This window comes from Lolium rigidum, chromosome 3, assembly GCF_022539505.1.
Source record: "Lolium rigidum isolate FL_2022 chromosome 3, APGP_CSIRO_Lrig_0.1, whole genome shotgun sequence".
In the NCBI taxonomy this organism is placed as follows: Eukaryota; Viridiplantae; Streptophyta; class Magnoliopsida; order Poales; family Poaceae; genus Lolium; species Lolium rigidum.
This window is the reverse complement of record NC_061510.1, coordinates 159,340,327-159,362,900: the sequence shown is the minus strand read 5'-3', so window position 1 is coordinate 159,362,900 and position 22,574 is coordinate 159,340,327. Positions and strand designations below refer to the sequence as shown.

General features: G+C 43.8%; 3 protein-coding genes across 6 annotated transcripts; 2 read left to right on the top strand and 1 right to left on the bottom strand.

Annotated features, from left to right (window-relative positions):
- The first annotated feature begins 4,843 nt into the window (after positions 1 to 4,843).
- On the top strand, positions 4,844 to 12,362 carry LOC124702582 (calmodulin-binding transcription activator 3-like). Of its 4 annotated transcripts, none has more exons than XM_047234733.1 (13): positions 4,844 to 5,118; positions 5,606 to 5,725; positions 6,289 to 6,404; positions 6,954 to 7,042; positions 7,160 to 7,202; positions 7,623 to 7,779; positions 7,892 to 8,011; positions 8,085 to 8,410; positions 9,055 to 9,390; positions 9,541 to 10,229; positions 10,453 to 11,032; positions 11,576 to 11,902; positions 11,992 to 12,362. In XM_047234733.1, exons 1-13 carry the CDS (start codon positions 5,076 to 5,078, stop codon positions 12,097 to 12,099), a joined length of 3,054 nt encoding a protein of 1,017 aa, XP_047090689.1. In that variant the 5' UTR covers positions 4,844 to 5,075; the 3' UTR covers positions 12,100 to 12,362. The 4 variants fall into 4 exon arrangements, with proteins under 4 accessions (XP_047090689.1, XP_047090691.1, XP_047090690.1 ...); XM_047234735.1 differs by having other exon boundaries at positions 11,979 to 12,095; XM_047234734.1 differs by having other exon boundaries at positions 4,845 to 5,118; positions 7,895 to 8,011.
- A 1,749-nt stretch (positions 12,363 to 14,111) lies between these two features.
- Positions 14,112 to 15,853, top strand: LOC124695740 (monoacylglycerol lipase ABHD6-like). The gene is made up of 4 exons (XM_047228558.1): positions 14,112 to 14,885; positions 14,971 to 15,038; positions 15,128 to 15,272; positions 15,547 to 15,853. Exons 1-4 carry the CDS (start codon positions 14,112 to 14,114, stop codon positions 15,562 to 15,564), a joined length of 1,005 nt encoding a protein of 334 aa, XP_047084514.1. The 3' UTR covers positions 15,565 to 15,853.
- A 312-nt stretch (positions 15,854 to 16,165) lies between these two features.
- Positions 16,166 to 18,011, bottom strand: LOC124702579 (metacaspase-1-like). Its single transcript, XM_047234732.1, has 5 exons — positions 17,560 to 18,011; positions 17,131 to 17,461; positions 16,922 to 17,045; positions 16,635 to 16,826; positions 16,166 to 16,496 (listed from the first exon to the last, which is right to left on the bottom strand). Exons 1-5 carry the CDS (start codon positions 17,921 to 17,923, stop codon positions 16,437 to 16,439), a joined length of 1,071 nt encoding a protein of 356 aa, XP_047090688.1. The 5' UTR covers positions 17,924 to 18,011; the 3' UTR covers positions 16,166 to 16,436.
- Positions 18,012 to 22,574: the final 4,563 nt, after the last annotated feature.

Sequence of the window (22,574 nt, the reverse complement as noted above, 5' to 3'; positions counted from 1 at the left end):
AAGCTTGCAAGGTCATTATTGATGGCGGAAGTTGTCGCAATTTGGAGAGCAAGGAGTTGTGTGCCAAGCTGAAATGAAGTATCTACCACAACCGCATCCATATTATATTCAGTGGTTGAGCGACAATGGAGAGATGAAGGTAAACAACATGGTGCGTGTTGATTTTGAGATTGGACCGTATAAGGATTCCATTGATTTTGATGTGGTTCCTATGACGGTGTGTCACCTACTATTGAGCCGGCCATGGATCTATGACCGTTCTGTGCAACATAATGGCCGTGCCAATACATATCACTTGGAGTTCAAGGGCAAGAAAATTAATTTGCAGCCTATGTCACCACAACAAATTGTCAATGAATCTCTTCAGAAAGTTGAAGTGAACTTGGAGGATGCATCCATAGATAGACGAGAGAATTGTAATGTCGTGAGTGATATAACGAAAAGTGAGAGAGTGAATTCCTTAGTCATATCAGCCACCAGAGAGGATATGAGAGAATTTAGTAAGGATCCTACATCCATGTCTCTTGTGCTCATGTACAAGGGTGAGGTCTTGGTTTCTAACGACATGACCCCTATTTCTCTTGGTGTTTCTCATGTTTTGTAGGAATTCAGCGACGTGTTTCCGTAGGAGGTGCTCGCAGGATTGCCATCATTGTGTAGTATTGAGCATCAAATAGAGTTGATTCCCGGCACCTCGCTGCCCAATAGAGCGCCATATAGGACGAAACCCGAAGAGACGAAGGAAATGCAGAAGCAAGTACAAGCGCTACTCGACAAAGGTTATATTCGCATAAGTCTAAATCCTTGTGTTGTTTCTGTTATTTTAGTTTCTAAGAAAGATGGTACATGGCGCATGTGTGTAGATTGTAGAGCGATAAACAAAATTACTATTCGATATCATCATCCTATTCCCCGTTTAGAGGATATGCTAGATGAATTGAGTGGTGCTGTTGTTTTCTCTAAAATTGGTTTGTGTAGTGGTTATCATCAAATTAGGATAAAAGAGGGGGATGAATGGAAAACAACCTTTAAAACAAAATTTGGTTTATATGAGTGGTTAGTAATGCATTTTGGTTTAACTAATGCACCTAGTACTTTCATGAGACTGGTGAACCATATTTTGCGTGATTTTATTGGCAAGTTTGTGGTTGTGTACTTTGATGACATATTAATTTACAACCGCAATGAATCTGATCATACTATGCATATTCGACATGTTTTGCAAGTGTTGCGTGATAATAAACTCTATGGTAATCTTGAGAAGTGCACATTTTGCAAAGATAAGGTCATATTTCTAGGTTATGTTGTCTCTAAGCATGGAGTAGAAGTAGATTCATCTAATATTGAAGCAATTCAAAATTGGCCTACTCCCATGAATGTGAGTCAAGTAAGAAGTTTTCATGGTCTTGCTGGGTTTTATAGAAGATTTGTGCCTAATTTTAGTACTATTGCTGCACCTTTGAATGAATTAACTAAAAAAGGTGTTGCATTTGAGTGGGGCGCAGCCCAAGATCATGCATTTGATGAGCTGAAGCGTATGTTAACTAACAAAGCTCAACGAAACAGGAACATGGTTTCTCAACTACGGGTGTAGAAAAATAAACAAGGCCTTCACTTGATCTTACTAGCACTCCACTTTTGTTTTTTATTTTCTTTTTTATCACACACAACACTTATAGCTCTTTTTGCTTCTTTTCATTTTATTCTATTTTATGACTCTACTCCTTGTAACACGGCCAACAGAAATAAAGCACCGAAAACCTAACGAGCAGCCTGTCAAGAGGTAAAACTAGTCTCCTTTGGGAAAGTTCCTAGTCACGTATGTCGAAAGACTGTGTCTATGGTTGGGAACAAACAAACTGCATGCTATGTGGACTCGGAGTAACAAAAACTGAAAACTAGATGATAGTGAAACACAAAACCTAGACAATCTACTATATGAAAGAAAAAGATACGCAAAAAACAAGACTACAAAAAGCAACCAAAACTCAAAATTGATGCAATCTAAGGCTATGGCAAACCCAAACCTAATTTTTTTTGGGTTTTTCTGGATAGGAAACACTCACAACTCAACTATGGGGTGGATTATGGATGGCTTACCGAGGAAACGCTGAAATCTGATTCCAAGATGATATGGGGTTGCCCGACCTTCTCAGTAAGCACGATGGTGGTGATGAACACACGATGAACACATTGGATGGAATCGATGATAAGTGGATGATAACTTGTATGACGCCGATGAAGTCTCTCGATTGATTCCTGTCGCTAATGCAACAGCTCTCAACCCTGCAAGATATTCGCAACTCCACATACTTGCGCACGTAGCCGCCGACTACGAAGCGGTAAATTGCAACCTTCTAATTCCCAATGGAACAACACATCACACAAAACTTTCAGTAGCAAAACATTAGATCGATGCGAATTTGTGTATAGATTCAATAGAGTTGCAAAGCAATCAACTATGAACTAGGGTTTATCTTAAACGTGGTCTAAACTTGTTTTGGGGGCGTCCTAGGCACTTATATAGGGGTTCAGGACGACCGGAAGTCGAAAATAACGATTACAAACCGACCCAGACCGGGATCTGGTCGAGACTGACTTGGACACGGCCGGCGTGGGGGCTGGTCGAGCGGGCCAGGGGCCGGTAGGGACCGGGCCTGGCACCGGGCGGGGGCGCCAAACTCCCTGGAACAGTGCCCGGTGTGCACCGGTGCAGGAGCCGGCAGACGCCGGGTCACCCGACGTATGTGCCGGTGGCGCCGGGTTGGCCGGCGTGGCGGCCGGTGTCGTTGAGCGTGGCATCGGCCTGGACTTCTTCTTCTCCCTCCTTCGCGCATGCCTCCCTCTCCTCCCTCGCGCATCCATGGAGTATCTTCTCGTCCAGCACTAGCACCATGTTCAGCTGCTTCTCTTCTCCTCGTGCAATGCTTCCTTCATCCTCGTACCTGATCATACACAAGTCAAAGGACTTAGGTGGTATAAAATTCTCATCGATCAAAGTATCATTTAGAAACAAGTTGACATGTTGTTTTAGTAGCTTCGCATGAGCTCTTGTCATAGGTCCAATCCTAACTTCATTGGACTTGAACTTCACAACAACATCATCTTCATCTTGCAATGACGAAGATAGTAGTTCGGTAGAGATGTCCTCATCAATCGTGCTGCGAGAGAATTAACATGAGGGTGTGAGGACATAGGAGTGAAGGTTCAGAGGTAGGGAAAGTCAACGAGGCATCAACCAAAAAGAAATGGATGAGAGGTCAAGCCATGATGCTTACGACAACACAATCTCACTCTAGTATTGTCCATATAAAAATATACCTTATGTGGCATCGGTAAAAATTATATAGTTGGACTTTATATGTCTATATTGTATCCGGATGGAAAACCAAAAAACACCATGGTAAGATAAATTATACTCGTAATACACCATTAATGGTGGGAAAATCTAAGTAACCGTCATGTAATGTTACATTTTTTTTTTGCAAGGTGTTGATACAAATTTTCATATATCAACCACGAAAACAAGTGAGCTGAAGGTAAACAAAATAGTAGAATGTGTGTATATATGTTAGAAATAGACCCATGCCCCTTGTCTAATCCAAATGTAGAGAAATAATGAGGGATGTAGTGGAATGAGGGGCGCTGCCTTGTTGCCTAATGGGGAGATATGTGAGATGCATGCACATTAATGAGAAAGAGGGAGAAGGAGGAGGGACGGCATGCAACTAACTTAGGAGGTTCGACGACGACAAGTATGTGTGGATAATACCAACATCCTTTGGGCTTGGTGTCCTGATCGAGGCATTAGCGCGCATTTCAATGATAACAAGTGTGGATAATAGTCAACATGATAAATTTCTAACAAACTATAGCCGTGCTACGAGAGGAGGAACATGATGCGATGTGGGGTGTGTGTGTGTGTGTGGGGGGGGGGGGGATACACGACAAGGTGGTAGAGGTAGGAAAAGTAAACAAGACGACACGAGAAATAAATAAATTAGGGGTCAAGCCATGATGCTTCCATCTCACTTGTCCATTTAAAAGTACCCGAGCTGGTATCATTCAAAAACATGTAGTTGGACCTCGTATATCCATGTTGTACCATCAGCATAGAAAACAGGAACACTCCATGGCTAGGTAAATTATACTCACAATACAACATTAATTTTTTTTGAACTGCACAATACAACATTAATTAGTCATGTAATGTTACACATTTGTTGCAAGGTGTTCATACAATTTTCCATATATCAACCACAAGAAATGAGCCAGCTAAAGTTAATCGAAAGAGTTCATGATTTACATAGGGGAATAACAAGAAGTGGTCATGTGTAGATATATGTCTTAGGAGTGGACCCATCTTCACACTTTTTTTGTGTGATGACGTGTTGATATGTTTTCCCATACATGAACCACAAAGACGAGCGAGCCAAGGACAAAAACCCAAGAGTTGATGATTTCTATAGGAAAACTACTCCAAAGAAATGATCACTTGTACGTGTTCCTGTGTACTCCCAGATACAAGCACACCTCACAAATAAATCTACCATGAAAACTTATCATGATCCTCCTCTTTGAGCGACAAGCCTATCAATGAATGACGGAGCATGAAAAGGGAAACTCTACCCGAGATCGGCAAAGGGCGCTGGCACAAAAGTCAAGCGTCCAAACAGTAGCGACGACAAACGCGCATCACTCACCCCGTGGGCTCCCACTGTCCCCGTCCGCTCCAGGGGCACTCCCGTCATTTCCCCTCCGCGCCAGGACACCCGGCACCAGCCTTTACTTTTCCTCGCCTCTCGCACTCGCTCCCCTCGTCACTCGCTCGCTTCCGCACAACACTGCAGCAGGCTAGATTAATTCGTCCAACGCGACGGCGCCGGGCGCCCCCGCCCTTCGTCGACGCTTCCCCGAATCTTCGGTCCAAAACCACCTACTACTCCCCCCGAACCCCGATCCCTCCCTCCGCCGATTTAAGCCCGCCTCCGACCACCGCCCAGCGGAGAACCAGCCGGGAGCGAGCCGGAGACGGAGGACGGCGTAGAGACCCCCTGATTCTTCGGGCGGTCCACATGGCGGAGGCTCGCAAGTTCCTCATGTCCACCCATCCCCCAGGTAGTGAGGCGCTGGAATTGCGGTCTGTTTTTTATGGTGTTCTAAAGAGGTTTTGCGGTAAGTTTTAGATGCCGGATGTCGTCAATCTACTGCGGGTTTTGGGGTCCGTTTTAGATGCCTGATCCCATTCCACTGCGAGTAGTGCGGTTTTTTTCCACTCGTAGACGTTACGATCCTCTGAAGATCGTGCCTTAGTTTCTGCAATTCGTACCACGGAATTTATCGTTTTCCCTTTTGCGTTTGATGATTTCCGTCCCTGGCCTCCCACAATCTCGAGCTAGATTAGGTGCTCCTCTCTAGATTTTTGTTTTCCTGCCTCTGTAGTCTGTAGTATTGCTGACTTTTCAGTCCAATTATTCACAACGGACAAAATAATGCTATTCAACTCCAGGAACACAAGGAACGACGACTGTACGCAATGTCTCGACAAAACATGTGAGCGAGGCAAGCGGATGTGGATGGCTAATATCGACTTGTTTACTTGCAGATATTTCGCAGACGCTACTGGAGGCTCGCAATCGGTGGCTGCGACCCACCGAAATCTGCGGGATACTCTCCAACTACAAGTCCTTCTCCATTACGCCTGAGCCACCAAATAGGCCTATGAGTATGCGACTTACTTTTACGTTTTATTTATCTTTAGTGGTTTTACTGCTGTGGTGTTGTAACTCCTGAACACTGATGTACAACTGTTGACTTTTGGCATGTAGCATGTGAGCGATGAGTATTGACCAAAACCTTAATTACCTTGTTGTGTTGGTGCAGTGGCCAGTGTTCTATTTATCTTGTGGTACATGTACACTAGGGCTTGTTAAAAAAAAAGTACACTAGGGGTTTTTATATCTTGTGGTACAAATACAGCAGATGTTTTTATAGCTTGTGGTACCAACTGCAATAGTTGCTTGAATTTTGTGAGGTGTGATGGCACGACAAGTGCTTCCATGTTGGGAACTGGAGTAAAAAACTTGATGTACAATTATTAATTGGGAGCCAAATTTCACGGCAAATAGTATACGCAAATAATCCATGCACTACACCTGAAACGCAAAAACGCCTGAATGATTTACAGTTAACCATGGCACCCTCTTATGCAAAGCTCCCTTACTTTTGTTTGGTCAAAGTTAATTTCCCTATTTCTTGTGCTTAACTGTCGTGTCGTCGCTGTTGTAGGTGGTTCTGTTTATCTCTTTGATCGCAAGATATTGAGGTACTTCAGAAAGGATGGACACAACTGGAGGAAGAAAAAGGATGGGAAGACTATTAAAGAAGCTCACGAGAAACTCAAAGTAAGTAAATGTTTGTTATTTTTGTATTTTTATTTATGAGAAACCACTCTTTGCAAGTTTGCATGAATGGTGGTTACCATTTGGTGCTGTTACATCCTCATCCTGATTACTGGCAATCTTGTGTTGTCGTGTTTACTTGTAGACTGAAGTAACCCAACATGTTAGCCATACTTGTCAAGTTGCCGATGAGTTGGCGGTTGCACTTCTAAATATATGTAGACCTGAGCAATCAGCAATCCATCCAAATACAAGTTGTATACGCATCCAAGTGGAAACTATTCTTGTAGTCAGTCACACGAGTCCGTGCATACCCTACTAGTCATGCACAAGGAAAAAGAAAGGATTTCCCAACTTTGGTACAACAGGTCGTAAGGATGAAGCAAAGTGTGAACACTGTCACATACTGAGAACAGAAGATTACTTCCTTCTTGTGTGCTGAATTGGAATCCCTAGCTATTGTAGTTTTCTTATTGATGTCCCTGTACTTTTCTTAGCTCTATTTCCTTTGTATCTTTACTTGTCCGCTAAAGCTAAACCTTGTTATTTTAGGCTGGCAGCATTGATGTACTACACTGCTACTATGCCCATGGGGAGGAAAATGAGAATTTTCAAAGAAGAACCTACTGGCTGCTGGAAGAGTAAGTGCTCAATGTTGCATTATGACCGTCTCTTTGTTATCGGATGCAATTCCAGTTGACCTCGTATCCAGAGGAAGGTCTGTGCTGTATAATCAAGTGACCTCTCTTACTTTTCAGGGACTTTACACACATTGTTCTTGTACACTACCTTGAAATAAAGGTACATTCAACTCGTACACTAGTAACTTCTCTTGTCTGTTTTTTTTTTGCTTGTGCTCTTCTAGATGGTCAAGAATATTGGCTAGCTATGGTTCTCAATGCAGCTTTTGTTCCGTCTCACGCTACATCACACTTAATATCACCCTCTTCATTTGATTGCGATACTACACTACTGCAGATTATACCCACGTATGAAAAATTCCTAATGAATACAATCCTCCAAATATCCTTAGAATCAGAGAGGCCATATTTCCTTCCATGAACTGTCATTTTGTCATATATTATCAAGATATTGTGTCCTGGCATTGTCAATATAAGTATACTTACATTTCTGTGATTAGGGGTGTGCGTGTGTTGCATCCCCGCCCTATTTCATACAGTTCCTTCTATGTTATTTATTTGTGTATCTTTACCCATGCAGGGTGGCAAGCAAACTTACAATCGTGTGAAAGAAGAGATTATGCAGGTGTCAAATGCTGACAGCCCCTCATGTTCAAATTCTGTCACTAGTCAGAACCAGGTGGCTGCTGATAGCCCAATAAGTGTACAGATGTCGGAGTATGAAGATGCTGAATCAGGTATGCTATTTTTCCATCTATGTTCTGCATCATCTACACCAAGTATAGATTTACTGATGCATATTCAATTATGCACCTTCTTTCAGTGTATCTAAAGCGAAATTCGGTGCAGCAGATAATTGCCGAGCAAGCTCCAGATACTACCCTCTCACTGAGATGCAGCAGCCTCTGGATGGGGTGATGATGAATAGGATGCTATACTCTTCTGCTTCAACTATCGGCAGTAGTCAAGGTAAGATAAACTGCTCAACATTCGAGTTTCTGTGCTAATATTGGATGTTAAATCATTTTCTTGCACATTTCAGGTTATCATCGTGACATGCTGCCAAGAACAGAAAATTTAGATAGCCATTCATTTACTCACCATGACATAGCTAGAATGTTTGATGACCGCACTGTAGTAACAGATATTTCCAGAACTATGTTTGATTCAGTGCCATTTGATGAGCCCTCCACTTATTCCGCTGGGTTCACTGAGCCAACATTTCATTCTTCATTTGCCTCCATAGAGGCTAATAATCTGGAGGATAACTCTTGTCTGGAGACATTTACATCTGATGCTCTGTACACTAACAACCTCAGCCAGAAGGAAGCTGATGAATTGAGTTTTGCAGCAATACCATCATCTGAGGTACTTCATTATTGTCTTGTACTCTTGCCTACTCTTGAGTTTCTCAAGGGATCTGCAGATTTGCTTTGCATGTTAGTGGCCCATGAACGTGGATACCAAAATTCTCCATCTCTTTCACCATATCTGTCCTTGGCCTCAGGAGTCCTCGTTTCAAAATATTTGTCCATTGACACCCTCTATCATTTACTGCTTTGGGAGAGGTCAAGTCTCTGCTGTATGCCATTTAACAGGGTTTGCATGATCATATGTCATTAACTCTTCTTATATACTTAGTGTTTACTTGCTCTATGTGCATAGTGGGCCAATGCATCCTATGGCGAAACAAAGGGAATATCATACAAGAACTTCACAACCCCTTTAGATCTTACGCCAGTAATCACTTTAAGATCACCCTTTTCCAAGCTAATCCTTGCCTACAATATTAAATAACTGTTACGTCAGTATTGGGCAAATTGCAAAACAAGATTTATTAAATAAAAGGAAAGTCACCACAATAACATGCCATGAAGGAAAATGCATATTTAACAATATATTGACCCTGGTTAGAAGAAGACTGCATATTTTTTTTTTCTATTTTAGTGGGTATAGATATTTGAGAGTGTTGTGACCTAATTTACCAAAATTTACTTGTACCAATTTTTCAGGTCAATTTCAGTAGATATACTGAAGGAAGCATCAAACATCCACTATTGAAGCAGTTATCACTAGACCTATTTAAGCCTGAGTGTGCTGGTTTGAAGAAACATGATAGCTTTTCAAAATGGATGAGTAAAGAACTTCCACAGGTGGTTGATTTGGATATGAAATCCAACTGCGATGCTTTCTGGAGTGGCATTGAGACTGTGAGTGTTGCTGATGGTTCCATTACGCCAACTGAACAGCTAGATGCTTATGCAGTGAGCCCTTCACTTTCTCCAAACCAGTTATTCAGCATTCTGGATGTTTCACCAAGCTGCATGTATATTGGTCAAAAGACAAAGGTATGCAAGTTAATTAATCTTCCTACTTATTGTTATTCTCTCAATTCAGGCATATTTACGATGATAATTCTACTCTAGTTAGTTTACTGCGCAATTTGTAGTACTAGTTTCCTTTTTTTTTCCGGTGGCTAAATTATACTAATTACGCAGGTTTCAGTTACTGGTACATTCTTGGCAAAGAAGGAGCATGTGGAAAACTGTAAGTGGTCGTGTATGTTTGGGGATGTTGAAGTACCAGCTGAGGTTTTAACAGATGGCACCCTTCGCTGCTATGCGCCAGCACATCGATCTGGTAGAGTTCCTTTCTATGTGACCTGCTCAAACAGGGTTGCTTGTAGTGAAGTGCGAGAATTTGAGTATAGAGATTCTGATTACCAGTACATGGAGACTTCATACTCTCAAGCTAATGGTGTAAATGAAATGCACCTGCATATTCGTCTTGAGAAGCTTCTTTCCTTGGGGCCAGATGACCAGCAGCTGCTTTTCTTGAGCAGTGGGAATGAGAAACACGAGCTAATCAATGCTGTTAATTCCTTGATGCTCGATGAGAAATGGTCAGACCAGGGATCACTATCTGATGGGAAAGAAGTTTTGGTGACAAGGGACCAAACTTCAAAGAAATCTGTGAAAGAGAGGCTTCACTATTGGCTTATCTATAAAATAAATGATGACGGAAAGGGTCCAAATGTGCTGTGCAAGGAAGGGCAGGGTGTAATTCATTTGGTAGCTGCACTGGGCTATGATTGGGCCATAAGACCGATAATTGTTGCTGGTGTCAATGTGAACTTTAGAGATGCTCATGGATGGACTGCACTTCACTGGGCTGCATCCTGTGGAAGGTATTGTCAAACATATTCCACTAATGGCTGTTCCAAATAGTGTAGGTTATGGTGTAGAATCACTTTAGGACTTTTTGATTATACCCTCCATCTCTCTTCCATCCCCATCCACTTGCACCTGGTTCCTAGAAAAAATAGCGAAGTAAATGGATGGTAAAAACATGTGTAATGCATCACAGTTTTTTCCTGTTATGTTTAACTCATATTTGTATATGCTTTGTAGAGAGCGGTCAGTTGGCATCCTTATGGCAAATGGAGCTGGAGCAGGTCTATTAACAGATCCCAATTCTGAATTTCCTTCTGGAAGAACTCCAGCAGACTTAGCCTCAGCAAATGGACACAAGGGCATTGCTGGTTTTCTTGCAGAATCTGCTTTGACAAGCCATCTGTCACAACTTACTATAAGGGAATCAAAGGATAGCAGTGTGCAAGAAGTTTCTGGATTACCAGTTGTTGTTAATCTCGATGAAACCAATTCTTCCCAGCTTGCTGTAGAGGATTCTCATGCTGAATCACTACAAGGTTCATTAAGTGCTGTCCGTAAATCCCATCAAGCTGCAGCTAGGATATTTCAAGCATTCAGGGTGGAGTCATTCCACAGAAAGAAGGTTGTGGAATATGGAGATGACGATTGTGGATTATCTGATGAACACACGCTTTCACTTGTTTCTCTTAAAAATGTCAAACCGGGACAACACGATACACATTTGCATTCTGCTGCAGTTCGTATCCAAAACAAGTTCCGTGGTTGGAAGGGGAGAAGGGAGTTTATGATCATTCGCCAGAGAATTGTCAAATTACAGGTATTTCTTGTGACCAAGAGCTATATTTTATATTTATCTGCATACCCACTGAATTTCTGTGACTATTGGGTTTCAAATTATTTCATCAAACTGGTCCAAATTTTTGATTCTTTCTTGGATCTGTAAAAGCTATTAATCCCATACATTTCCTCTGATGGCAAATAGTGGTGTGGCTCAGAGATCATGATGCATGCTACATTCTTTAAAAAAATCAAACTAGAATGTTGTTCTTTGAGATGGTTGTGCATGCTTCACAAACACAGGCATCTATTTCCTCGTTGTGTTTGGTCCAGCTAATAGTCTTGATGCTAAACTTCTGTTTTTATATTCATTCAATCATACATAACAGAGAAGTTACTATATATCCTACTCCGTCCGAAGTTAGATATATGCCATGAGATGTGCAATGTGTTACTTGCACTAGTTGTCAGCAGTTAATATGGTCGTGTGTTGTTGACATCTACTCACTGACTTGGCAACTATGAAAATCTCAACAGTCCTTTTCAAGGATGATATTAATCCTATCTTTGGTTTTATCTCTAGGCTCATGTACGTGGACACCAAGTGAGGAAAAACTACCGGAAAGTCGTTTGGTCAGTCGGTATCATGGAGAAAGTTATCCTGAGATGGAGGAGAAAGAGACCTGGCTTGCGTGGGATCCGACCTGGGAATCAGCTAGAAGGCCCATCACAGCAGATCCAACCTGCAAAGGCAGAAGATGAATACGACTTCTTGCAGGATGGTAAGAGGCAGGCCGAAGCCAGACTGCAGAGAGCGCTTGCCCGTGTGCACTCCATGGCTCAGTATCCAGAAGCAAGGGAGCAGTATCAGAGGCTCACAACTTGTGTTGCTGAAATGCAACAGTCCAGGGTATGTACAATTTCTGTCTGTTAGTGGTTACACTCGTGTTGGGTGCCTGGTATAATTGTGCTGACACGTATGCTAGTGGTCTTGAACAGGTGATGCAGGATGAGATGTTAAGCGAGGCAGCTGACGGTACTGATTTCATGGCTGGGCTGGAGGACTTGATCCCGAGAGACGATGCGCAGATGTCTGTTATCTGGTGATATTTTTGAAGGTAGTAGGATCAGGTTGCTGCCTAGCTTGTAGTTCGTGGCCACACTAGCTTTGTAAATTGTTTCTCGCTAGTGGTTTGGTTAGCTGCTCACCGTTTGACTCTGGTATTGTGCCTATTCGTTCTGTAACCCAGTGCACTGATTATTAGTAGTACTAGAACATTTTTTGGATTCTTTAACTCTGCCCGTGTGCTATTATATATTCTGTAACTTAGTACACTGGTTATTATTATAGCAGTAGTAGATTTTTTGTAGACTCTTTACACAAGTTATTGTTTGGATGCTGCTCAACTGGAGGTCCTGAGTAGCCCAGGTGGAAGTTCCAGTCCTCTCCTTCCTAGAATATGAACCGGTTCTTATTTAAGCTGCGAGAGCTGATGACACCTTGGTTTAGCCATTCTTTTCCGTTTTTCTTCATATTCGAGTTGCTTACCACGTCTGCCACGTGGTATGGTTGAGCCATTCTTAATCACCAGGGAAGTGTTGCGTGGCAAGCTGCCTGCAGTATTCCTCCCTCTTGGACATTGTTCCAACTCTGATATAATTTAGCCCTAGTATCAGTGAGTCACCTACATCTGAAAAACAAAACAAAACAAAAGGCAGGGGTCTCGTGACTGGAAAGCTCCCTAGTACTGCTATACGACTGCCGACATCCACATGTGGCAGAGATTACACCATTTTAACATAACAACATCTACTGTATTTTATTAAATCACATGATGACATCGTTGTTGACCCTCGCATTGTAAGACTATTATACGATCACCATGGTGCTAGTCAACACTCAATGCAGCCAAAACGTTTTTCTAGGGTTAGCTCGCGAGAGGTTATCTATAGGCGATCAGCTCCTACCCTTGGCTGCCCAGCGTTGTCGGCGGTTCTCCTGCCCTCCCGTGCCGCCACGCCAGCCGGAGGTTGGGGGAACCACGGATCGGATGTCCGGTCCCCGTAGGGTCTTCGAGTTCTTCTTTTGATATAGGGACATCGTCGGCGATGAGAATTACAAGTATTTTAGCCTGCCTCAAGGTGTTTTTCCTCGGAGGAGTATCGATGGGATGGAGTTTGTAGTCGATCGTCCGGCATTCGGCCTGATGTGATTAGTGTCTGTCTATGGCTACGACGTTCCGTGGATGGGATGATGCCACAACGTATTGGCGTCCTCAAGTTCCGCCTCCGTTGGACCCCCCATATCCGACCCCAGCCCTTTCAGTACTAGTCGTCAACATCTTCTGGTTGGGTCTACGTCGACGACTTTCTGACCGCTGCTTCTACAAGCGTCCAAGTTTTTTCAAGCTTTCTAGGACACGAGCTCTGCTACGCCGGGGGCCAGGAACAACGTCAAGGGATGCAGAGCTGTTGAAATCCTCAAAGACTTACGTTTTATTTTTTTTACTTGTAAGGATGTTTTTGTACGAACTGGTTTCGGAAAATATATTATGCTTTTTTCGCAAAAAAAATAAAAAACACTCCATGCACCGAGACGGTGTCCGACGCGTGACACCGATCTTATAAGCCATAAATAACCTGATAAAATCAACCTTGAACAAACCTTGAACCTGAATTAAGCAAAACTGCCTGAAGGAATACGAATCTTAGAATAGAACGACAGGCATGAATTTAACAAATTTTCCATCCAAAAGAATTTGAGACTACTCCAAAATATGAACAGACGAATCGCTTCTCCCAACTTAGTTCTTGCAAGTAAAAATGCCTCAAGGAATACGAATCTTGGAGTAGATCGAAAGGCGTGAATTTGACAAAATTTCCATCCAAAAGAATCTGAGACTACTCCAAAATATGAAGAGACGAATCGCTTTCTCCCAACTTAGTTCTTCCTCCACGTGCCACCATGACCATGGCGGAGCACCACCAAACAAAGCCCAAGGTCCACCAGGAATAGCAGCTCCAATTTAAAACAACCTCCTCCCCGCCATGAATCCTCGCCCGCCCAAGCCCACGCCGCAGCGGTCGCCGGAGCCTCCTCGCCCCGGCGATCGCCGACAATGGCTCCCCTCCCCGCCCAGGAGGCTCAGCACACCACCAGGCGGAGGCGGTCGTGCATCCTGAGCTTCACGGCGGCGCGCGACCGCTGCCTCCGGCGCCGCTTCCTCTCCGCCGGCCTCCGCCCCTTCTCCATCCGCCTCCCGTCGGCCGCAGGCCCCGGGACCACCGTCCACGTCTGGGCCCCTCCGCGGCCCGAGCGACGCGCGGTGCTCCTCCTCCACGGCTTCGGCGCCTCCGCCACGTGGCAGTGGGCGCCGTACCTCCGCAAGCTCATCGCCGCCGGCCTGGACCCCATCGTGCCGGACCTCCTCTTCTTCGGGGCCTCCTCCTCGCCCGTCCCCGACCGGTCCGAGATCTTCCAGGCGCGGACCGTCAAGGCGGCCATGGACGCCATGGGCGTGCGGCGGTTCGCGGTGGTGGGCGTCAGCTACGGCGGGTTCGTGGCGTACCGCATGGCGGCCTTGTACCCGGAGGCGGTGGAGCGGACGGTGCTGGTGTGCGCGGGCGTGTGCCTGGAGCAGAGCGACCTCTCTAGAGGGCTGTTCCCCGTCTCCGACGTCGGGGAGGCCGCCGAGCTGCTCATCCCGCGGCGGCCGGCCGAGGTGCGGCGCCTCGTGAGGCTCACCTTCGTCCGCCCGCCGCCCATCATGCCGTCCTGCTTTCTCAAGGACTACATAAACGTCCTGGGTTCAGATCATATCGAGGAAAAGACTGACCTGCTGCACACTCTCATCAACGACAGGAAACTTTCAGATCTTCCGAAAATTAAACAGGTAATTTCTCACTCCAAACAACCCCAATTTTTTCAAGTGAGAAATAGATATTCTAATTATTTCTTGAATCCTGATTAATATGCAGCCAACATTGATAATCTGGGGTGAGAAAGATCAGGTGTTTCCAATGGAGCTGGCTCATAGATTGGAGAGGCATGTCCCTCTGAATTTTCTCTGATGCAATGTTTGAGCGACCACAGCTGGTTGTACTAAACACCATTGCGATGTTGATTGTTGAGCAGGCATCTCGGGGAGAATTCTCGGCTAGTAGTGGTAAAGAACGCAGGGCATGCAGTCAATCTAGAGAAATATAAGGAGGTGCGCAAGAACATTATCGAGCACTTGCGAGAACCGGTCTCGAAAGATGACGAGTCAAGCGGGGAGAAGGTATGCATTGGTTGCTTTGCTTTCACTTGAGTGCAAAAAAATTCCACAAAAACCAGAAAAGGAATAGCTAGCACACATCAGCATACTAATTAATTTCATAAGTTGTATGTTGTTTCCTCTAGAAAATGAAGTTGTACATTTTAGAATTTGTCAGGCCTATCCAGCTGTTGTTTTCTCTTGATCATAAAGTCATAGTAATTGACACCAGAAGTAGGAATTTTGCATGCATAATGAAAATTCTTAAACCATTAACACTAGTTGTTTATTAAATCAGGAGGTGGAGCTTCACTAGTGGAGGAGATCTTCATGTGCTAGAAACCAATTAACAGGCCTGCACAGTTTTGTTACGATGGGTTCTTCAGTTTCTTGTGCTGCTGATATAAAAGCACGATTGTAACTACATGGTCTGGGAAAGATATTTTGTAACGGTTTTGCTAATTCTGAGTAATTCTCAGTCGCATCCCAGATCATTGTTTTGCATTGTTATTTGTGCTAGCGATGATTTGCAACCGAGAAAGATCATGGGATTTGCTTCATGATCGTACTATTCATGAGTTGCAACTGAGAAAAATGCTTTCAAACCGTTGGATTTGCTTCGTGATTTATGTTAGTCATGAGTTGCAAGACATCGATGACATCACGTGATTCTCAGTCACTCCCACTTTGTAACCACCAACCGAGGGGCTCGTCTTAGGCGAGTAGGCAATCAAACCTTTACTGTGTTCTGTTGTAACCAAATTTCGTCAAGTGGAAGGAAAAGTTTTGGGGTTCTGAACATCTGGAAACCGTCAGTTTCAGTCCCATCACATCATGGCTGCGTGATACCCACGCGCACCATTTGGGTCACTGCTTTTACCTTATCTTTCTTTCGGAGATGAAGCACAGAATCAGCATGTATAATAGAACTTGATTTACTTCAGGGGATGTGTCATGACACACAACAGCCTTATTACAGGGAGGTACGTTACAGTAGTCATGGAGAAGCAGGCAGGCCCTCAGAGCCTTAAAAGACTCATTCTTGGTGGCATCGCACATACACTACTAGTAGTAGCAGCAAGCATCATACCCAGTGATCGATTATATTATTTCGAAACGGTTGATGATGATTAGGTAGTAATCGAGTCGGTTGCAGTAGCCTGCAGAGACGACTGAGGATCATTGATTCTACAGGCAGAATGGCTCGCAGTCGATGTTGAACTTGTGAGCAGAGGACAGCTGAGGCTCCTGCAAAATCAAGCAATTAGAGATCAATCATGTGTATCATGGCATGGCACAGTTACTAGCACACTGCTAACTGGTTGCGCCATTAGAGATTAGAGCTTTGACTGGCACGCGCCTGCCATCAGAGAAAGTGTCACTCACCTCCACGCCGCTGAAGTTGGTGACCATGTGGATGGAGCTCCCGACGGGGCCTTGCAGGTTGCAGTTCCCGCCCTGGCGCATGATGCTCCTCATGGAGGAGAGCAGGCGGCCGTAGGTGGTGCGGGGCTCGCACTCCAGTGACCTGATGAAGCTGTGCGTCATGGCGCCGATGGTGGCATAGGGTTGAGGCAGCTGCACGCACGCACGCATGTCAAACAAACGAAATAGCTAGGAGACACACATACTTGTCTTTAACTCTTTATTCGAAACTCAGAAGCAGTACTGACCGCGTTCGTAGGCATCCTCTTGCCGTTGCTGCTGCCACTGATGAGCACTGCCTTGCCTCCGCTGGTGCCTTTCCAGGCGCCGGTCATAGGGCGTTCGTCCCTCCACCTCAGGCACCCGGTACTCCTAATGAAAGAACCAGAGGATGGTTGATTAAGCTTTTGATTCAACCATGTAGATACATACGACCGGATGTAGGTTAACTACTGACTTGGACACAACGCATTGGTATGGTAGGTCGAGGACGGTGGCGCTGTGGCAGGCGTCGATGACGGCGTGGAGCGTGACGCCGTGCACGAGCGGGCGGACGATGGCCTCGTTGATCTCGTCATCCAGGATGGGGCCCTGGTGGAAGGAGTCCATGGGGCAGAGGGCCTCGTCCATGCCGTCCAGCTCGTCGCCGTCGTCGTCGGGGACCTGCGCTCCCATGCCGGAGAACTGGAACACCAGGGAGTCCCCGTAGCTGCAGCCCTGCACCAGCCAGTGCATCGCCATGCGGATGTTGTCCTTGGTCGGCAGCCTGCAGGGATTCCTCTCCTCATCTGCACCAGGAACGAACGAGGATCATCGATCGATCACTGACTGAAACAAAGGTCGTTCGATGTTGGATCGATTCTTGGGTTCGATATACAGTACATACCGGTGAGGATGAGGACGCAGTCGTTGGGGAAGCCGAAGTGCTCGGTGAGCAGGTACCTCATGCACTTGACGTCGTTGATGGGGCCCCTCAGCTCGCTGGAGCGCCTGCCGGTGTACTTGATGCCGATCAGCACGGCGCGCTTCTTGCTGCGGCCGCCGCCGAAGGCCGGGGTAGGGCGCATGTGCGGCACCAGCGGCATCCCGGGGCGCGGCCGGCCACAACCGGGGACGCGGGTCACGTAGGAGCACTGCATGCACTGGACGGCACGGGCGCCGGGCATCGCAGTGATGCTCGAGCTGCATTGCCTGCACCGCACCATGGCCGCGGGACCCCTGCTTCCGCCACCGTAGTTCATGTTCATCATGGCTGGCTACCTGGGTGCGTTGGCTTAGGCGCTACTACGCAAGAATGCTGCTAGCTTTACTTTGCTTGCTTGCGCTCTGCCTCTGCCCCTCGCTCCTACCGCCCTTTATATAGCGCAGGAATCAACACAAGATAGCATCGCACGCAGTGACAGAAGATTTATTTCATGTTCAGTTATTCCCCCACGGACGACTTATTGGAGTGGAAATGGGCATATATTGTTGTGGATGAAACATTTCGGCGTGTATATCTCTGCTTTTTTCAAGGCAGCGCTCATGATGCTGTACTCGTGCATATACTTCAAACGACAAGTGGAAATGCTTACGTGATTCTTTTCTTTTTCATGATATTCACTCTTTATTTGATTCTTTTTATCTAGGAGTATTTCGTTCGAGGAATTGAATGCAATAAATTCTCTAATTGTGCCACATCATAATCCAAATTCAGACTCGCAGTTAGACTGATTTTCTTAGTCTGGTCGACAAGCGGGCTACGAGCTTTGCCTTTGCACCATAAGAAGCATTCCATTTTAAAGAAAAAAAAACAAGGTTAGCCCTAGGATGCACGGTCAATCTAGAGAAAGACTATGAGGTGTGAGAGAAAATTATCGATCATTTTCAAGAACCGGTCAATCTACAGAAAGACAAGGAGAAGGTATGCATTGGTTGTTTTGCTTTCAGTTTAAGCACAAACACATTCCACAAAACTAGAAAAAGCAACATATTGTCTGTCCAGATCCAAGGTTATGATAGCTAGCCTACATCCGTGCACCATTCAAGTGCACAAGTTGTATGATGTATCCTCTAGAAATGGGACATCATTTGTAGGCCTATGTATCAAGATGGTCTAAGTGTCGATGTGTTAGAATTAAAGAATACGAGCTTATTTTGCAAATGGCTTTTTAAGCTTATGAATGGACAAGGTGTATGACGAAAGCTCCTGCAAATAAATATCCAAAATCGAAAACCCTATCTCGGATTTTTGAAAACCTACAAACACTTCATTTTAGAATGGGTTGATGAATGTTAAAGACGATTTTTTCAAGAGAGGTTCAATGGAGATAGGGAATGGTCAGAACACTCTTTTTGGGAAGATTCCTGGCTAGGTGATAGACCTCTTTGTGATCAATACCCATCTTTATATCGTATAGTTAATCATCCTAACGTGTCAGTGGCACATGTTATAGCCCCGACCCCTTTAAAGATAGGTTTTAGGTGGGTCTTGTCGAGTAATAAATGGGATAGGCGGGTTCATCTAGTTTTAAGGCTTATGAGGGTTCAACGTTTTGATAGTGATGATATATTTCGATGGAAACTTACCTCGTCAAAGGATTTTACTGTTAAGTCTATGTCTTGATTTACTTGATAGTCACACCGTTTATTTAAAAAAATACATATGAAAAATTAAGGTTCCACTTAAAGTTAGAATTTTGGAAGGCAATTCTAATTAAGGATAATCTTAAAAAATGAAATTGGCAGAGATACTCTAGATGCTGTTATTGTGATCAAGATAAGACAATTCACCATCTCTTTTTTACTTGTCCTTTTGTAAAGATCCTATGGCGTATTATCTATATGGCTTTTAACATTCCTCGGTCAGCTAATATCATAAATCTGTTCGATAATTGCTTAAATGGTGTTGCAAAGAAAGAGAAGGGACACATTAGAGTTGGTGTATGCCCTTTCTTGTGGGCAATCTGGATTTGTAGCAATGATTTTATCTTTAGCAAAAAAAATTCCATCATTTCTGCTGGTTATCCCCTTGGTTATTCATTGGATCTATATGTGGTATGATCTTCAGCCGAAGGATGCACGCCATGACATGGATTTTCGGGTGCAACCTATTAGCGACGGTAACACGAGATTTCTACAGTCGGTGCGGTTGGCGTTTTGAGAGGCGGCTCACATGAAGATCTTGTGGCGTCTTGTGTTTTATTATTATTTTTATTTAGCTTATTTTTGTAGAGACTTTAAGCGATCCATGATCTGTAACACTCTGTGTAAGTCAACCTGCCAATACGCGATAAAAACCGCATGCATCAATTGATACAGATGTTAGAGGTTGAGCCTTTCCCCATTTTGAAAATACCAAATCAGGAGGTGGAGATTCATTAATGGTGAAGGGGGTATCCATGTGCTACTAGACTGTGTTAGAAACTAGCGCACAGTTCTATTATGATGGCTTCTTCAGTTCTTGAGCAACAAAACCATTGTAATTACATGGACTGGGAAAGGTATTTGCAACTATCAAAGGGCTCATCGTGGGCAAGTAGGCAATCAAACCGTTTACTCTGCTATTACATCTTCTTTTTTCTTTTACTCTGTTATGTTGTTATCAAAACTAGCAATGTGGCCCTCGCAAATGCGAGGGCATCATCTTGTTGCATAGAAAATGTTATGCATCCACCTTCATGTTATTTAAGTTAATTTTTTTCTTATTTATTTACCTAACTGCAAAAATACATGTCAGTTTAGAAATCGGCACATTGGTATTTTTGTTTATCTCTTAGTAATACTACGTTGTTAAAGTTTGGGATATTCTCAGGGCCGGGCGTGCCCGCGTTTTCCCCGTGGCTTGACAGCAAAGGTAAGTTGAAGGGGTATTTTTCATGTGGGAGGTGAGAACTTTTTTTTTACATTTTGTGGAAAAGCACCGCCATACAGATTTAAAGGAGCCCCCAGATCATGTCGCGCCGTTGTGCTAGCTCACGTTCGCCATATATCATGGTCCTAAGTTTAAATTAACAATACATGTATTTATTTCAAAAAACCACAATTAAACTATCAATATTTAATGAGTTAGTTTTATTGAAATATTTATCGAAAAAGATCTTGTTATGGCCTAGGTTGATGTGATATCTACTTGGTGAAATTCACCCACGAATCTTTTGTTACAAAATGAGAGTTGTTTATTAGTTTGTAAATCTACAGCTCACTGACAATACACGTGTTACAATCTTTTTTTTAGAGCATGCAAAATGAAAGATACTTTGTTGTTATTTAAAAGATGTGCACGATCTGTGGCATGGAGGAGAGTTAATAATTATTAGTTAAATGGCATTATAGAATTAGATTGACAAAATTAACCGTGTTGTAAAAATGAGAAGAGATGTATTTTTCCTCCATCCCAGAAGCATATTATAGATTTGTCTAAATTCAGATGTATCTAGATCAAGATTTTTTTTCAGCCGGTATTTCTGATATTTCGGCGGAAACTGGTTTTACCGGTTACCACCGAGAACATATAATACCGAATGATATTTTCCGGTATTCAAATAATTTCCTCAATTTTTTTATTAAATGTGGACAAAATAGTAAAAAAGTTTGATGAATCTCGGCCAATATTTAGATCGTATTTGTGGGAAATACCAATACCCACTCGTATTTTTTGCCTACCAAGGAAAAAACCATAATCAAGATGTTAAATAATGTCATGATATATCTAATTTTAGACAAACCTAAAACATGTTCCACAGGATGGACAGACTGCAATATATAACGTTTTCTCATTTTTTAAGATACCAAAATTTTCTCTTCTTCTTTTGTGCCCTTGGAGTTGATGCGATTCATAACATGTTTGGGTCAGTATCCTTCTCATGTGTTAGAGCATCTCCTCTCATGTGTTAGAGCATCTACACCGGTGCCCCTGAAATTGGTGCCGGCAGGGGCACCGGCATAGTGATGTCTACTGGAGCTTCTATTTTTGTAGATAGTGTTGGGCCTCCAAGAGCAGAGGTTTGTAGAACAGCAGCAAGTTTCCCTTAAGTGGATCACCCAAGGTTTATCGAACTCAGGGAGGAAGAGGTCAAAGATATCCCTCTCAAGCAACCCTGCAACCACAAAGCAAGAAGTCTCTTGTGTCCCCAACACACCTAATAGGTGCACTAGTTCGGCGAAGAGATAGTGAAATACAAGTGGTATGAATAAATATGAGCAGTAGTAACGGCGCCAGAAAAAGTGCTTGCTGGCGTGCAGTTGATGGTAGTAATATTGCAGGAAGTAAAGATGCAGTAAAACAGTAAACAAGCAGCGATAGCAGTATTTAGGAACAAGGCCTAGGGATCATACTTTCACTAGTGGACACTCTCAACTTTGATCACATAACAGAATAAATAAATAGATGCTAGACTCTACACCCTCTTGTTGGATGATGAACACCACTAACTGTGTAGGATTACACGAACCCTCAATGCCGGAGTTAACAAGCTCCACAATATTCAATGTTCACGTTTAAATAACCTTAGAGTGCATAACAGATCAACATAACCAAACCAAGTACTAACATAGCATGCACACTGTCACCTTCACACTACGAAAGGAGGAATAGATCACATCAATACCATCATAGCAATAGTTAACTTCATAATCTACAAGAGATCACAATCATAGCCTACGCCAAGTACTACACGATGCACACACTGTCACCATTACACCGTGCAGGAGGAATAAACTACTTTAATAACATCACTAGAGTAGCACACAGATAAATTGTGATACAAAACACATTGCAATCATAAAGAGATATAAATAAGTACTTCACTATGCCATTCATAACAGTGAATAAGTATTCGTGAAATATAGCCTAAGAGACCCACACGGTGCACACACTCGTCACCTTTACACACGTGGGACAAGGAGTCTCCGGAGATCACA